At 37.8% G+C, this 18,778-nt stretch overlaps 1 protein-coding gene across 3 annotated transcripts in view; it reads left to right on the plus strand.

Annotated features, from left to right (window-relative positions):
* Positions 1-361: 361 nt before the first annotated feature.
* LOC149550854 (putative E3 ubiquitin-protein ligase ARI7) overlaps positions 362-18,778 on the plus strand; it is a 30,548-nt gene continuing 12,131 nt past the window's right edge. For all 3 annotated transcript variants that reach the window (XM_089786438.1, XM_089786439.1, XM_089786437.1), the window contains exons 1-6: positions 362-900; positions 16,227-16,351; positions 16,861-16,969; positions 17,094-17,184; positions 17,955-18,127; positions 18,600-18,704. In XM_089786438.1, coding sequence (XP_089642564.1) covers positions 715-900; positions 16,227-16,351; positions 16,861-16,969; positions 17,094-17,184; positions 17,955-18,127; positions 18,600-18,704 — 789 coding nt within the window. In that variant the 5' untranslated portion in view covers positions 362-714. The remainder of the gene's footprint in view (positions 901-16,226; positions 16,352-16,860; positions 16,970-17,093; positions 17,185-17,954; positions 18,128-18,599; positions 18,705-18,778) is intronic.

Here is an 18,778-nt window from a genome sequence, read left to right on the forward strand (position 1 = left end):
CATTCCCTAGAAATGTCTATTAGAAATTCTTTCCCTCCACCAATCTCCCTTCATGAGAGGAATCATATTCATTTAACCTTTTCATTAATTTTCTCGTCTACCTTTTCTTCTTTTAACATTAGTCTACTCCTTTTTCATTATTATAGTGGGCGCCTTTGACCGACCACCTATATCTAAGTGTCCACCACTAACCCTTCAGCCGCTGGTCACATGGAGTCTTTAACCACCACGGTCGACTTGGCGGCATAGGAATCTGCCGCTAAAAAGAATAAACCCAAATCAAGCTGGTGGCGATTCTAATTTGTTGCTCCAGAGTAACAGAAGACATAGTTAAAAGCTTCAGGGGTGCACGAGACTCTATGTCTAACATTTTGCTCTTCAAACCCTCGTTGGAGGATTAAAAAAGACAAAAAATTGTTGCCGATCGGCCTCAAAATCCTCCCGGCCGTCTCGTATAAGTTTCAAATTGATAGACTTTAATCATTTTTTCTTACGCCTGTTAGATTGGCGCTGTACATACTGTGACTTTCAGATTTCGAGCTGCTTTCTGAGGATTTTTGACTTCACGTTTGTATAGTTTTGTGTGACGATCGAAGCAGAATACGCGAGAAGAAAAACAACGAATTTGTTTGTTAGGGTTTTCATTCTGCGAAATTTGTTCGTTAGGAACAAGGGGAAATAAGCCTCGTTAAATTTGCTTGTTAGGATTAAGAGATGGACTCTGAGGAGGATATGCACGATGCAAATGATGGCTCTGAAGTGTATGATAGCGAAGGTTTTGCAATGGATGAAGACGATGAAGAGGATTATTTAGAGGAGGAAGAGGAAGATTACGGCTTTGTTGAGAATTGCACAGATGATGATTCTGATGAACATATTCCTATTTCTCGCCGTCCTCAGGTACGTTTGTGGTTTTTTGGTGACAATTTAATGTAGATTGCTTAAATTTGGGAAAGAGATTGATTCTGGAGGGTAAATGGCCGTTGCGTCTTAAAAATTGTATGTGGTTTGCGTTTCATTTAAGGATGGTCGCTAAATCTATTGTATAGAATTGAAATTTGGGTTCTTTTTGCGGCGGATAAATATTAGGCATTTGTGAAATGAATATATGCTAGCGACAAATTGGCTTTGCCGACGAAAATCTGGGGAAAGTTTTGATGTACAATTGCTGGAACCTTATATATTAGGCTTAAAGGAGAATATCGATGGCTGATATCTGACAACGAAATATGATGCATTTAACAATTAAAAATCGTATATTTAACTAATACATTTAACGACTAGTAAGAATGAACTTTGCTGGCTTGAATTTGTGTCGAGCACTGTATTAATATCGCTAGGCTATTTTATTGAGCTGAATCTAGGTTAATATTACCAGCGTTTTCAGACACGGATGAACTAGATCTGCTGTCCGTGTTTGATACAACCTTCGAAGTCTTGAGTCTCACCTGCCAAGTTCTTATCTTAAGGCTTAATTTTTGCGAAAACGTACATTAAGAAACAAATACTCGATGGAAAAGAAAAACTGTCTTCTGTGACTATGATTCATGAAAATATTTCTCTTTATCACTTTCCACGGGTAAACATTGCTAATCATTTAAATTTTTTTTCTTGTAGATCATCTAAATGTAGTAGTTAAATTTATGCCAGAGAAATATGCATTTTGGTTTTAAAATATGCTGTTTTGAAAAGTTAAAGGATAGCTTTGCTAAATTACTGGCAAAGAAAAAACTGTCTTTTTAAGAACACCAGTGATTCTCTGACGAGTATATTTCCACTTATCGCCTTCCATGGGTAGCTCTGTTAATTATTTTTCCAAATTTTGCGTAGATCATCCAAAAATTGTAGATAAATTTATGCTAGAGAGTAATAACATGTTTGGCTGTAAAATTGTCCGTGCGTTCTCTTTTTGGAAATTCTGGGATGCTTGCTAAATTCTGTTGTGCTAAGATGAAATTTCAGTATTTTTTTGCGAGGGATGAAAATCAGGCATGTAACAAATTCATGTGAGGCGTGTAACAAATAAATATGTACATGACTGGGAAGAAATCACTTCTGTATCTTAAATTTTGCACAGTTCTGTAGAAATATTTCTGAATGCTATTATTATAGGCTAACAAATATCAGCTACTTGACAAAAAAAATATTTGATGTCGAATAAATAAATAAGTAGCAGCCATTTTAGAGAGAAAATTGCCAGGGAACAAATATCATACGATTTGAAATTCGCACAAATTTGCTGATTAGATAGCTAAATTTTATAATATAAACTATATTTAGATTAATATTGCAAGTGGTGTGGGAAAGGGAAGAAATGACTTTTGTTTCTAAGTTTGATGCAGTTATTTTGAGAATTTCAGGATATCTGCTAGAATATTGTTTAAGGCCACTGTTATATGTGCTATGTAGGAGAAAAGTCTTGGATAATTGTTAGATTTTGTTATTTGAAGCCAAAATTTAGAGGCTTTTTGTGTTGGATATATATCACATTTAAGAATTAGAATTGTTTGTCTAACAAATAAGTAGCAGACTTAAAATTCTCTAAGAAAGTGAGCAGATTTATGCACAAAAATATATGCTTTTTTGTCTAATATTTTCATTCACGTTTGGAAAAATTCTATAAAAATTGTAATTATGCTACTTAAGGTGCTTTTATAGATGGAATTGATGGCTAAATGGTCAGACATTTGACAAATAGTAAGTAGATATCCAACTAAAACAATAGAGATATCTTATGGAAAATAGGAGGAATTTTCCAGATAGATGTCAAATATTTAAGAAATAAATATATGCATGGGGAGAAATAGCAGTTCTGTCTTAGCCTCTGTTGTAATACTCACTATCGTAACAAGCTGGATTCACGATAGTATAATTATTGGAAGTAATATCAGAAAGCTAGGAATTAGTCTTGCCGTCTAAGTTTGATTCCAAAATATGTCAAATTGTAGGGAGTACTGCTGAATTCGATCCCTTTTTGTACAATTTGGTATCAATCAGAAGAAATATTTGCAACTAATGTCTGCACTCACAGATTTCTAATATTTATATGAGGTACTTACTGTGTACTATGTACAAGAATTACAGCAGATATTCAACAAATAAATACCAGGAATTTAATTGATAAATATTAGATGTTCAGTAAAATAAGATTTTCTTGTAAATCCTGGTGTTGGAATTTACAAGAATCTTAGTGATGATTCTTCTGACAAAACTTCAACGTATCTCACTGTCATCAGGTAGGCTCACTAATTACTTTGATAATTTGTGTGTAGGTTTTGACAGTTCTTAGAGTTCTATCAATAGATTTTTCGAAGGGAATAGATGTCTTGTGTTCTGAGATGCATTTGAGGATCCAACTGCATGTTTATATTCTTCCCAATGATCTGAGCCTTTCTAAAGGGTTAACTTTCATCAGGGAAGAAGCTTTAGATTTATGCCAAGCAATAAACAGCTTTATTGTTTTAAAATTAAAATCTACTTATGGAAGAATTTGAAAATGCCTGCCAGGTTATATTCTATTAAGTTGAAATTTTGGTGCTTTTTGTATGTCCTTCACAAAACAGACTAAACCTTTTTTGCTGATCTTTTCACAAAATTTCTGCAACGGAATTGAATACCCTGTTATATGCTACTGAACTCGGAAGATGTTCAGTTGTGCTAGTCCTGGTGATTTTTTTTTTGGCAAATTGTCAAGTCCAAATATAAACTGGCAATAGGGTCACTGAAATGATTCACTACATAACTTTTATTTTTACAATTCTTGAAAGTTGAAGCACCTTCAGAGTCTGTGATTACTCTAAATGACTGGTTGGATGCATGTATTCAATAATGTCTATGAGGCCAAACAGCCTTTTTGTATCTTGGATCTTCTACCATGTATCTTGAGCAGGAAATCAGCAACTTCTGTTATCTTCTATTCTTCAAACAGGTTACTCAAGATGCTCATGTTTAGTGTCTCAATGAATTGTTCTGAATATCCTTGTAAGCTGAACACTTCACGATGTAATGCCATTCTATCTGCACCACTTCTTGATTCCAATAGCAACGTCTTCTATCTGCTTCACACTTCTTTAGGTATCATCCATTATCCGATTTCACGAAGTAAATGTGAATTACATAGTAGGTAGTAGTATGAGTGAGTTTTGAGTTGCAAGTGTAGGTAGTAGTTGTGTAGGTGCAAGTGTAGGTGTAAGTGTAGGTGGTGTTAAGGTAGATAAGGTTTGGTAGGTCAGATTAAAAATTATGTTGTCCTGGTCCCATTTTCTTTCAGATAGAAAACCAAATCTCTTCTCTTAATTGATTGCTCCTGTGAATAGAATCTAAAATACTGTCCTTTTAAAAAAAGCTGAATCTAATTATGTTCTTACTCTTAGCCAAGCCTTCAATATTTTTTCTTTCCAATTTATATCTGCTCCCATCTAGTTCTTTTGTTTATGGTCATATTTGGGATTAAAGTGCTCGATATAGTATGCTGCTTTCCTCCCAAGTTGTCCTCATGCTTGTCGCTAAACTTTTGAAGATGCTCAGCCTTACTAGCTCGGGTGATTTTTTTGGTGAATTGTCTAGTCCAAATATATACCGGCAACATATTCACTTAAACAACTAACTATATAATATTTATTTTTACAATTCCTGTAAGTTGGAGCACCTTCAGGGTCCGTTATTACTCTAAATGAATCTTGTTAATAATGTCCATTAGGCCAAACAACCTATGGGACTTAATTTCTAATTCTTTTTCCTTTTGCATCTTGGATTTTTAACTCTGTGTCCTGATAAAAAATCATTTACTTTTGTTACCTTTTCTTCTTTAAATAGGTTACACAGGGTGCTCATTTTTAGTATCTCAATGTAATTGACCTGAATATCCTTGTAAGCTGAACACTCCATGATGTAATGCCATTCCATCTTCACCACTTCTTAAGTGTAATAGCAACATCTTCTACCTGCTTGCTGTTCTTTAGGTATCATCAATCTACTGGTTTCACATCTAAGTTGATGCAAACTAGTTCTTAGTTGAGCCATTAACATTTATAGTTATATGTGGGATTAAAATGCTTGATATAGTTTGCTCTTTTCCTCCCAAGTTGTCCTATCCACATGCATTCTTTAAATTTTCCTTTTTGTTTCCTTTGTTATTTGGGCACTCTTTTATGCTAATACCCCACATATTCATCCACTTGTTGTTTTGTTTCATCCTTGTGCTTTTCATTCTGCCCAATTTCTCTTCTGCTGCCATATTGGGCCAATGATACATTTCCATGTTTAATCTTCTTTATTTCATAACTTAGTGACTCGGTCATAGCCAACGCACAACTGGAAATGCCACGGCCTCAACCAAGACGGTCTCAAATTTAACAGATGAGTTTATCTTGAGGTTAGGGGCGATGAATTATTTCTTCAACTCTCTATTACTCTTCACTGTCTTGCTGATGTGTTGCTACCCCAGACTTCACACCTGTATTGTACCACTGAGCAACTAGCAGCCCAAAAAGAGTTAAATGAGCTTTCTAGTCCCATAATTCAGCTCTTCTTTATTTATTTTGTAGCGAGTATAAGGCTTTCCATTCCTCTTGTATTCTTTTTGCTCAACATGTTTCTCAACTGAGTTTATTGTGGAAATCAATGCCAAGGTACTTATAATCATTGATCACTTGCAAAAGGCTTCCATAAAAAATAAGTACCCTATGCACCTTTGAAATATCCCTAGCAAACCGATTCACTGATCTGCTGTAATTTTATTTAAATAAATAGAATTCTCCTGCAATTTTTAAGTGTTCCTATAGAGTAGACAGAAATGCAGAAGTTTGGTGTTTGATTTTTGAAATTTTTCTTCAAAATAGATGTGTTACAATATCTACTAGTAACAGCAATATTTAAACAGCATAGTAATGATCCAAAACCACAGCACTTGAAAGCTGGGAATACCCAAATGAACCCAATAATAACTGTTACAAAAATAAAAGCAACCCAGTACCTTAGCTACAGTCAACGCCAAATATGGATAGGCTGCCAGCTACAGGTCTGCAGCAGATCTGTTCTTATGCCAACGCCCAGGTGTGCAGAAAAGGTGGCCCAATGGTGAAGATCAGATAAGAAGGGTTGCCATTGCTGAAACTCCTTGCTTTCTGCCTGAATATAGGACTGAAGACTTGTTGAATCACAGCTGCTTGAGGGTTACGTCCCAAACAGTTTACTCTCTCAACCTAGGGTTTTCGTCCTAGTTGGAGGAATGCTCTACTAGAGCCAAGCGCCCAAAATGATGGATGAATAATGTAAAAAATAATCTTTCCTTCCTTTGCTTCTCCTTATAACTCCCTACTAGGCATTCGAACCCTAAAAATGACCTAATATGACTTAAGTGGAAACTTTGGGTTATAATGTTTTATTTTCATTATTGCCGTCCAACATAGAGGAAAAAAACATTATTTCAATCATGGTAAAAGTATCAAGCGTCACCGAAGCTCCTGTAGCTGAAAATCAAATAGTAGAGGTCTGGCACTTTCCAACGGACTATCACAACCCAACACAACTGACCAACTGGAGTCAAAAATCTCCTTATTTCAACCTAGTGGCTAATAAATTAGCCTTATTTAAATATTTAATTACTAACTTAGGGAAATATTTAAATACATTTAAATATTTCCCCAAGAGCCAACTAATAGCTAGATCACCATCAGAAGGTGAAATTGAACTTGCCACCACCTGTGACTGATGCCGGATATCAAGAAATAATTGACAGTCTCATCCCTCAAATCTAGGGATAACTCTAAAAAGTAGGAAGACCTCTGAATCTCCCGAAATTGAAACTAGGGGACGGTCTCCTTTAACCTCAATGCTGGATGATACCTCCATCTTCTAGAAAGTAGGGGTCTTCTCCTATAATTAAGGAACCCCTCTTAATCATGCCCTCACTGCCAGAAACTTCAAATCTGAACATTGTAACCCTGATTGAGCCTCTAAACACTCTTGCCAGCCTACGAGACTCCTTGATAGGCTAACTCACATATCACTGCCAGAAGGAGCTAAAGAGGGGACATGATAGTCCTCCCCTCTCGGAGATGCTTGCCCACAAGCAACTGCAAACCTGGATGCTGTAAAATGGACTCACTTTCCCATTTGGCATCCTCAGTAGGGAGGCCTTTCCAATGGATCAAGTACTCCTAGATCACCCTTCTCTTCAGTTGGTGTTCCCTTTCTACAAGATTTGCTCAGGAATCAGAATCAGTTTTCCTTCCTCATCCAACGGGGGTAGATCAAGGGATGCTACAACCTGCTACTGCCCTAGTGCCTTTTTCAGGCGAGATACATGGAATACATTATGAACTCTGCTATTTGAAGGTAATTCAAGCTCATATGCAACCTCCCCAACATGCCTGAGGATCTTGTAGGGTCCATAGAAACGTGGCTTGAGCTTTTCAGCTCCACCCCTTTTAAGGGTGCTCTGTTGGTAGGGCTGCAATCGTAGAAAGACCAAATCATCCACTTCGAACACCCTCTCCACTCGGTGCCGATCAGCATAGATCTTTTGCTGATTTTGTGACTGTTGCAAGTTCTCCCTAAGGGGTTTCATAATGTTTTGGTTCTCTTGAACCCAGTCCTGTGCTAGAGGAACTCTATTGTCCTCAATGGCCAAGTCTACGAATGATAAGGCATCATAACCATAAAGGGCTCTGAATGGTGTCATAGAAATAGACATATGATGGGTAGTATTGTAACAATACTCGCCTAGGTGTAACCAATGCAACCATGCTCTCTGCTGTCTTGAGACATAGTTGCGTAAATATCCCTCCACCCATTTGTTTACAATCTCAGTCTGTCCGTCTGTTTGTGGATGGTAGCTAGTACTAGGTGTCAACTCTGTACCAATGAGCCTGAAAGTTTCCTGCCAGGATGAACTCATGAACCTACTGTCTCTATCGCTCACTATGGTCTTGGGAAGGCCATGGAGTCTAAACACCTCTCTGAAGAACAACTCTGCTATCTGAGATGCGGTGAAGTCAAGTGTGATAGGAAAGAAATGGGCGTATTTGGTCAATTTGTCAACTACCACATATATACAATCTTTCCCTTGTACTCGAGGAAGATCTGTAATGAAGTCCATGGAGATCCCTGTCCACGTCTGTTCCATTATGGGTAATGGCTGCAATAATCCAGTAGAGAAGGTATGTTCGGACTTATTCAGCTGACATGTCAAACATTCTCGAACATGACGTAAAACATCATCCTTGAGTCCTTTCCAAGAGAATCTCTCTCGTAATGCCCTGTAAGTCTTACTGTACCCTAGATGCCCTGCTATAGGGGTGTCGTGGTAAGCCTGCAAAATTCGCTCCTTCAATTGAGAACCCGGAATAAGGAACACTCTGCTCTTGTAATAGATGATCTCATCTACTACACTATACCTATCATCTGAAATCAGCCCATCCATGATTTCACAAGCCTGTTGATCTTTGGAGTACTCAACTAAAAGTTGAGCCTTCCAATCTGCTGAAATCTCGCTTAATGAACATATGGTAGCGTTAGATGGTTTTTTGGAAAGTGCATCAGCAACCACATTATTCTTCCCCTTGATGAACTCTATGTCAAAGTCATAGGCTTGGACTTTGCTTACCCATTTCTGCTGTCTATCATTGAGTTTTGTTTGATCAAGGAAGTATTTCAGACTGTTGTGGTCCATCCTCACCACAAATTTGCTGCCAACAATGTACTGCCTGAACTTGGCTAATGCATGCATGATAGCCAACATTTCCTTGTCATATGTAGAGTATAGTCTCTCATTATCCCTCAGTTTCCTACTCTCATAGGCAATGGGATGTTTATTCTGCATCAATACTGCTCCTATGCCCACACCTGAGGCATCACATTCCAGCACAAAAGGCTATGAGAAATCGGGAAGTGCTAATATTGGACAGGTACTCATAACTTCCTTGAGTCTATCAAAGACTCCCTGTGCCTGCTCTGTCCATCTGAAAGCTCCTTTCTTTGTGAGATCAGTCAATGGTGCTGCTAACTGAGAAAAACCCCTCACAAACCACCTGTAATAAGCACACAGACCAAGAAACCCACATAACTCAGAAATGCTCTGGGGGTAGGGCCAATTACGAATAGCCTGAATCTTTTCCTCATGTACTTTAACCCCGTCAGCACTGATCACATGGCCCAAGTACAAAACCTCTCTAAGTCCAAATTCACATTTGGACAACTTAGCAAATAGAGACTGGTTCTCCATGATGCTAAGTACCTCCTCAACATGCCTGATGTGGTCATCCCAAGTCTGGCTGTAGATCAAGATATCGTCAAAGAACACTAGAACCGATTTCCTCAACTGCTTGTTGAAGATGTGGTTCATGCATCACTAGAAAGTAGCCGGTGCATTGGTAAGGCTAAAAATCATCACCAAGAACTCATAATGTCCATAATGGCAGCGGAAAGCCGTCTTGTGTACATCCTCTGATCGTACACGGATCTGATGATAACCTGGATGAAGATCAATCTTAGAGAAGTAGTTAGCTCCATGAAGCTCATCCAACAACTCATCAATGCGTGGAATAGGGTATTTGTTTTTGATTGTCCTTTTGTTCAGTGCCTTGTAATCTATACACATCCGCAAGGTCCCATCCTTCTTCTTGACAAGTACCACAGAAGAAGCAAAGGGGCTAGAGTTGGGGCGTATGAAGCCCATGTCCAACAACTCATGAATGGTCTTCTTAATCTCATCCTTGTATGCCCTAAGGTGATGATATGGAGTGGTGATCACTGGTTTAGCTCCATCCTCCATTTCTATCCTGTGCTCAAACCCTCTATCTGGAGGTACACCAGGAGGTATGTCACCAAAAACTCTTCCATGTCGGTCCATTACTGACTGAATATCAACATGAAATGTTCTGCCATCCTGAGGAGTAGGTATTTTGGACTTCACAAAACAACGTGTAGCCCAAATCATATCATCATGTCTAATAATAGACTCCATCCTGCGAGACGTCACCTCCTTAGGTCCACCGTTTGAAGTTGCTCTCAGGATCACCTTCTTCCCTCCAGACAAAAACTCTAACTGCATGCGGTGGTGATCAATAATATACCTTCTGATTCCTTATAGCCACTGCATACCCAAAATAACATCATAATCCTCCAAGGGTACAATATAGAAGTCATCTGTCAAAGTGAAATCCCCCATCTGAATACTAAGCTAAGAGATCGTCCTAGTGCAGCCCAAAATTGCACCATCTGCGACCTTTACTCCAAAACCCTCAAATATCTCAGATTGTAAGCCACGTTTCTCAACCAATTTTTGATCAATAAAGTTATGTGTAGCTCCTGTATCGACCAAGTTCATGATTCTTTGGCCTTGTAATGTGCCTTTTAGCCGAAAGGCATGGAATCTGGGATAACTAGATAAGGTAGCCATAGTCACTTTGGCTGCCGCCGATGACTTTGGCATGTCCAATTCCAACTGAGATTGCTCCTGATGAGTCTCCTTGGGATTGTCGTCAGTGTTAGTGTCAGTGTCAGGTATCTCCTCATCACCAAACTCAGATGTCACCTCAATCAAATGAACCTTGCCCTTACCCATACAACGGTGCCCAGGCTCCCAAGATTCTTTGCATGAAAAGAAAAGCTTTTTCCTCCTCAAATCATTCCGTGTCTCTGGGTCCATCCTAGGGGGTCTAGCTGACTGTCCATCCCTATTCTGTGAGGTGTTGGCCTTCTGTGGAGGTCTTGCATCCCTGAATGGTCTCTTATCAGACTGATAAGTAGGAATAACGTCCAGTCTTAGTGTTACATCAATGGCGTCCTTAAGGGTGGCTGGCTGGAATGCTTGGACCAATCCCTTAAGTCTGTCCTGCAACCCCTCAATGAATAACATCACACTCCGCTTCTAGGGCATATTAGGTACCATCACAGCAATGCGTTGGAATTCATTGATGTAAGTTTCAGCCTGTCCTGTCTGTCTAAGATGAGCCAATTCTCTGTAGTAGAGCTCTGTGTCTTTTCGGTCAAATCGAGTAATAAGCTGCTCAATAAAATCTGTATAAGAGTGAATCAATCCATGATCTTGGGTGATCAACACATGATGCCACCAGTCATATGCAATCCCGTTCAAGTGTAATACAACAAACTGTATAGCCTCCCTCTCTGGCATGGGACGTAAAGATAAGTAAATATCCAATTTGTGCACCCAAGCTCGTGCACTAGTACTACCTGTACCATCATAAGTGACCAGTGAGACTTTCCCAATAGCTCTGTTGAGATCATTATTTTGCTGTGGTCTAAAACCCCTTTCACCTTTGAACCTAGTAGTATCCCTACGCTGAGAACAGTACTGGGGAAGAGGAAAAACATCACGGAACTCAGGAGGTAAGGCCCTCCATTCAGCTGCAGCTTCCATAACAAATTCCTGAAATTCCACCTCCGGTGGATCTGCCTGTGCTCTATGCTCTCCTGGTAAGAATTGTGGAAGCAAGGGTCTGTCTCCAGTAGGTGTATGGGGGCGTTCACGCCTATGGGAATGAAGGGAGCTCCTTACAAAAGCATGAGATTTGTGGCCGTGCTAACTCCCTGCTACTGACACAGATCTATTGCGTCCCTGTCTACCCCTGTGCCTATCCAACTCCATTCTTTCCAAGTTATCTTGTAATCTCTCAAGGGCTTGGACTATCAAGGGCTGTGTTGTGATGAGTGTTTGCATCATTGCTCTTTCCTGTTCTTCTACTTGGTTCTGCTTGGCATTTCTCTGCTCATCGGCCATAGTATTTCAATCCTAGATTGCAATCAACTCACAGGCTGGCAAGATCAGGCTTTGATACCACTAAAATATCCCTAGCAGACCGATTCATTGATCTGCTGTAATTTTATTTAAATAAATAGAATTCTCCTGCAATTTTTAAGTGTTCTTACAGAGGAGACAGAAGTGCAGAAGTTTGGTGTTTGATTTTTGAAATTTTCTCTTCAAAATAGATGTGTTACAATATCTACTAGTAACGACAATATTTAAACAGCATAGTAATGATCCAAAACCACAGCACTTGAAAGCTGGGAATACCCAAACGAACCCAATAATAACTGTTACAAAAATAAAAGTAATCCAGTACCTTAGCTACAGTCAATGCCAGATATGGATATGCGGCCAGCTACAGGTCTGCAGCAGATCTGTTCTTATTCCAACGCCCAGGTGTGCAGAAAAGGCGGCCCAATACTGAAGATCAGATCTGAGATGGCGGCTGCTGTTGAAGATCAGATAAGAAGGGTTGCCATTGCTGAAACTCCTTGCTTTCTGCCTGAATATAGTACTGAAGACTTGCTGAATCACAACTGCTTGAGGGTTACGTCCCAAATAGTTTACTCTCTCAACCTAGGGTTGGCGTCCTAGTTGGAGGAATGCTCTACCAGAGCCAAGCGCCCAAAATGATGGATGAATAATGTAAAAGATAATCTTTCCTTCCTTTGCTTCTCTTTATAACTCCCTACTAGGCATTCGAACCCTAAAAATGACCTAGTATGACTTAAGTGGAAACTTTGGGTTGTAATGTTTTATTTTCATTATTGGCGTCCAACATAGAGGAAAAAAACATTATTTCAATCATGGTAAAAGTATCAAGCGTCATCGAAGCTCCTGTAGCTGAAAATCAAATTTTATTTTCATTATTGGCGTCCAACAGAGGAAAAAAACATTATTTCAATCATGGTAAAAGTATCAAGCGTCACCGAAGCTCCTATAGCTGAAAATCAAATAGTAGAGGTCTGGCACTTTGCAACGGACTATCACACCCCAACACAATTGACCAACTGGAGTGGAGCCAAAAATCTCCTTATTTCAACCTAGTGGCTAATAAATTAGCCTTATTTAAATATTTAATTACTAACTTAGAGAAATATTTAAATATATTTAAATATTTCCCCAAGAGCCAACTAATAGCCAGATCACCATCAGAAGGTGAAACTGAACTTGTCACCACCTGTGACTGATGGCGATATCAAGAAATAATCGACAGTCTCATCCCTCAAATCTAGGGATAAGCCTAAAAAGTAGGAAGACCTTCGAATCTCCCGAAATTGAAACTAGGGGACGGTCTCCTATAACCTCAATGTTGGATGATACCTCCACCTCCTAGAAAGTAGGGGTCTTCTCCTATAATTAAGGAACTCCTCTGAATCATGCCCTCATTGTTAGAAACTTCAAATCCGAACACTGTAACCCTGTTTGAGCCTCTAAACACTCTTGCTAGCTTACGAGACTCCTTGATAGGCTAACTCAGATATCACTGCCAGAAGGAGCTAAAGAGGGGACATGACAACCTTCTTTCTCTTCCAAGTAAAGATCATGGATGACCTTAGTTTTTCTAGTATTCACCTGAATCCCCACCACTTGGTTAAATAACTTTAGAGCCTGTGATATTGCTATCAGGATCCAATTGTGTAGTTTTTTGAGTCAAACTCATTGACACATGTTTCATGAATGGTGGTTCACATGAACCCATCTCTCATGAGAATGAATGGAACACTCAACACTCGTTGAAACTAAGTAATGCTCATAGAGGTGAAGCACTGGGACTTCCCAAGAGGTTATCCATCCCAATACTAACACTAGCTTGAGCATGCTTAACAACATAGTTTTTTCCATGGTCGAATCCATAGCTCAAAATCTTGTTCTCTGCCACTTATCGGCGAGGCAAAAAAAGTTTTCCCGGCAAATATTGGAGATAAATCGATAACTCAGGAAAATATCAAGAATTTAAAAAATGACTTAATTTAATTAGAAATGCATTTTTTTTTGCAAAATTCAATAAGGAGATGCATCTAATGAGTCAGTAGATGAGTAAACAAACCAAACAAGCTGATATATATATATATATATATATATATATATATATATATATATATATATATATATATGCAATAATTAACAAAAATCGCATCCTCACATGGAATGCCAATGGCTGGCAAGCCATAGCCAGAGACTTTGAAGTTTGAAGCAAACTATATATAGCAGATTGTCTTTGTAATAAGATAAGCAACTACAAATGTCAAGTACAATATGAAACTAGTCTACATCTTCCTCTTCCCCTTCCCTTTCCCAATAGCACTAGTAAAAACTATGGGAGTGGGAGGGGGTCTAGCCCTAGCAGTCCTCTGTGATGTAGCTGGTGTTAGCGCTAGCAATGACTTCTCAACATCTGAATCCTCACTGTAAGTGTCCTCACACTCGCTGCCCTCCTCCTGAAAGTCATCCAGTCCCAGTGCAAACCTACTCTCCTGCATAGCCTGCTTGAAAAGAGCTTTGAATCTGCTTCGAATCCACTTCAAATCCACTAGCAATCAATCTTCAAGGTTGCCAAACACTATTTCTCTCTTCCAAAACCCATCTCTCCTCCAAATGCTCAAAAATGCAAAATGAAATTAAAAGAAACAACTCGTTTGGTGTCATGGTTTTACTGCTATTGCCCATAAAAAGTCTGCTAGTTACTGTGAGAAGTTGGCGGGAAGTGGCCAGCTTTCCACAGTGAAGTTCAGAACTTCTTGACAGGAAATCTCGGCGAGAAAAATATGTTACTTCTCATTTTGAGAAACTTCTTGCGAGATGTAGAGATATCTGCCACTTCTTGATGAGAATTTGAACTATGGTTAAACTTACCCTGCTTGCAACCCCATTTGGGAAACCTTCACCAAGTGTTTTTTCTTATGAACCATTCATTTGAAATCCCCTTAAGCTCATCAATTGATAAGTAAGAGAGCAATATCGCAATTTGACTTACCGTAGAAAAATATCTGCTCCTTATCTACCAAATCAGGTGTTGTAATTGACATTAAAATAATATCATCTGCATATAGAAGCAACTTTATTTCATAACTGTTTAAGTGAACCCCTCCACTACCAAACTTGTTTATCCATTCCTCTAGTTTGTCAATTTAGATCCCATATAACATAGGAGGTAATAGGCAACTGTGCTCGACCCGAAGGTCACTTCCAAAACATTCTAATAGTCGTTGCTTGGTTCAAATTTTGGCCCAAACTTGGTCAGCAAACCTATGGACAACAGCACTAAACTGTTGTAGAATCCTCAATTCCTCTATTCTACTCTATAAACTGCTTCTAGGTGCCATGTCAAAAGCTTTAGTGAAGTCATGGAAGCAGTAGAAGACCTCATCTCCTTGTTTATCCCAAACCTTCTTGTCCAAGTGTCTGAGTATAATTCAATGATCATTGGTAGGATGCTTTGGTCTAAGGCCTGCTTGACCTTTCACCCGCTTCCTCTCCTTTTCAGCCCAAATATTGATTCATTTTTCTTGTCATGCTCCCAAAAAGAGGATTTATATATAGATATATAGTTTGATGGCCCCAAAGTTGCTGATGGGTGTTTGTTGAACTAACCTTTTTTGACTTAATATTATCAAAGAAAGGCTCATGTTAGTGTAGACTAGAAAGAGAGAAATGCAATGATCTCTGACTGAATGCCAAATTTTTGAGCTGTAACGAAATTCTAGACTCTAGATTTATTCGAAAACCTGCAAGTCTGCCCTGCTAATACCTAATGGATTTGCCAGAATTGACTGCCACATGATATTTTACTGCAGGTTCAATGGGGGCAATATTACAGGTGGGCATAATAAATATATTAATATATATAAATATTGCTATGATACGTACGGAAGTTAACATAAGCACAATTGTCAGGTAATAATCTTAGTTGAGTAGTATAAGGACCAGTAATGTAAGTTGAAGATGGAGAAGCAAACACCAGTTGAGACAGATTCATGTGCAAACCCTATAACTTAAGTATTAGGACTATGAAAGTTTTTGGGAGGGTTCTTGGCAGAAAAAGATAATAAGATTTTGTTCTGTTATAATTTGATATAATATCATAAAATACATATTGTTATGACTTGTCATACTATTGTTTGGTACAAATTAAAAAAATTGTTGTCTACATAAAGAGGTTAAATTTAAGGATACACAAATTAATAGTTACATGCTAGAAATAGTATTAATATTTACTATTCAGTATACTATTAAATACTAAAATAGTACTATTTTCAAATGTTAATGCTCACATAAAGATGTAATTTTAAGTACTGTCAACTTTTTGACGAAAGGTTGCAGATATTTATACCCACATAATTTTCTTTGTTCATTTTTTTTACTAAAGTATTTATGTTTCGTATGATTGTGTTGTTTGGCAGTCTTTTTTTGGTGTGAAGTTCCATAGTTACTAAAATTGATTATTACTATGCAGATGTACTATACCATTCTAAGTGAGCAAGACATTCGTGAACGGCAGGAAGAGGCTGTAGAAAATGTTTCCTCTGTTCTCTCTATTTCTAAAGTTGAAGCAGGCATTCTTTTGCGTCACTTCAAGTGGTATACTACATGTTGTTTTTTTGTTATTTTTAATATTCTGTGTATTTATTTTAACCTTGGCTGCAGCAAAGCATTCGCAAGGCATAACTTTCTTTTATCTTTTCCCATTTTTAATATTTATCAGTCAACTTGTTTTACGTGCACTTTATACCTAACAAGAAACTTGAATCTGTTTTACAACCTTATAAATATGCACACTTTGACGAGATGTTTCCTTTGAATATGATTTTTGTTCTTATATGACTACTTTGATGATTGGTTTGTTGCTGAATATAGTCTTTGGTAGAATATAACAATCTGATACCATTGGGAATATTTATACAACCTTGCAATTTCAAGGTTGATATGATTGCTTGGTCCAGTTTCCATTTAACTTACATTCTTCTATCCTTTTTTATTTACGTGCAGGATTGATTATTTGTTTTCTATTGTTATTTTCTTAGTCTATTTCATGGCTAATGATTGGTGGCACACTAATCCATAGATATGCATTGTGTCATATTCTGCAGGAGTGTTAGTAAGGTGAATGATGAATGGTTTGTAGATGAGGCGAAAGTGAGGAGAGAGGTAGGGCTGTTAGAAAAGCCAGCTGTAGAGGTTAGGCGAGACGTTAAGGAGGTAAGTTATCAGAGTTGGCTTATTTTACCTTGGACATCTGGGTTCTGTATTATAGTGTCACTTAATTATCATAAGGATTTGCTGTTCTCTATCAGAGATCTTAATTATTTTCCTTTACTAGCAGTTGCAATGTGGGATTTGCTTCGACACATACTCTCGTGACAGAATGAAGGCAGCTGTTTGTGGCCATCATTTCTGTAATGGATGTTGGACAGGTTAGTATGGGCTTTATATAGTAGTTGGATTTCTGCTATTTGAATCAAAGCATTTTTGAATGAATTATTAGGTATTAATTAGTAATTTTTGTGAATGTAGATTGTGGGCGCACAGTTTATTAGCTTGTTCTTGAGACGGATAAATTAAGCCTAAATTTATCTGTTTGCAGCCTTGCAGTTGCATTCTATGTACACACCTTAGTTTCATTGATATTCACTAGCTTGTTTTGTACAAATAAAGGCTAAAACTATCTGATATACTTCAGTGACATTTAATGAAAATCTTAGCTTCATTTTGATATTTTCTAGATAACATGAAAAACTTGTGTATTTTTCTGGATCTGGATTTTCTTGCTTGTCTGATGCGAGTCCAAAGCTATATTGTCTCACTGCCTAAAAAGCATCTTGCAGTGTTTGCTCTTCCCATTTTCAGTTAATTCTTGGTACTGGAACTCACTTGGTCTGTGTCTGTTGACAAGTTTCAAGTGGCAAAATTTTTTGCGTGCTTTTATAAAAGTAGACGTCATTATTAGTGAGGAAGAGATCAATGCTTATGTATCTCATTTTGATTTTTATGTTACAGTTTTGACTTTCCTTTCATGTTAGAAATTACGTTCATTCTCATTTTAAATATCATTTAATTAATAGTTTTGCATGTTGATAGAATGATTTGTATCCTGTAAGTTTGATGTGCAGGGAATACTTTTCATTTATTTGTAAGCGATGTTCCTGCATGCCATATTATCAACATACTTGGTTGTGCTTTGCAGGCTATATTCACACCTCTGTAAATGATGGACCTGGATGTCTTTCTTTACGGTGTCCAGTCCCATCATGTGGAGCTGCTGTTGATGAGAATATGGTGCTTTCTTTGGTCTCTGATGAAGATAGAAAAAAATATACACGATACCTTCTCAGATCATATGTTGAGGACAATAGAAAGGTTTGATTATTTGCTTGGTCATCTTAAAGAAGTTAAATTTGTCTAATCACGGTTCTTACCTAGTTTGACTGTTCCTTTCGAGTGTGTTTGCAGAGCAGTTTTCTTTGTTTTTTGTAGCATCTTTTGAATAATTCTCTACAAATATACATGTTCCCGTCTTAGTAATCTTTAGGAAGAGCACTCCATTTCCCCTATATTGGGATAATAATGATTATTTAATTGTTCATGCTTCTTTTACATAATCTTATTTGATATGTTGTTATAGAGGAACACATATGAGCATATATAGAGTTTCTGTTCCTTTTGTGCTAAATATTTTATTGTTTATCAATTTAGAACTTTTTCCGTGTTGTGGTCTTGTGTTTGTTATTAATAGATTCATCTTAATCCTATCTCCGAAGTATTGTTTGGGGTTAGTAGAGAGTATGGAATAAGTAATTTGCTTAAAACTGTTGTTTGGATGTACTTGTAGACCAAATGGTGTCCAGCTCCTGGCTGTGAGTATGGTGTTGACTTCGTAATTGGAAGTGGGTGCTATGATATCACTTGCAAATGTTCACACAACTTTTGCTATAATGTAAGTTCTATTATATTGTGCTCAGTAATAGTCCTTTTGGCAGATGCTTTTGTTTTCCAACAGATTGTTCTTGA

Source organism: Cupressus sempervirens, chromosome 6 (assembly GCF_028749045.1).
Source record: "Cupressus sempervirens isolate cs-2001-9-10 chromosome 6, ASM2874904v1, whole genome shotgun sequence".
Classification (NCBI taxonomy): Eukaryota; Viridiplantae; Streptophyta; class Pinopsida; order Cupressales; family Cupressaceae; genus Cupressus; species Cupressus sempervirens.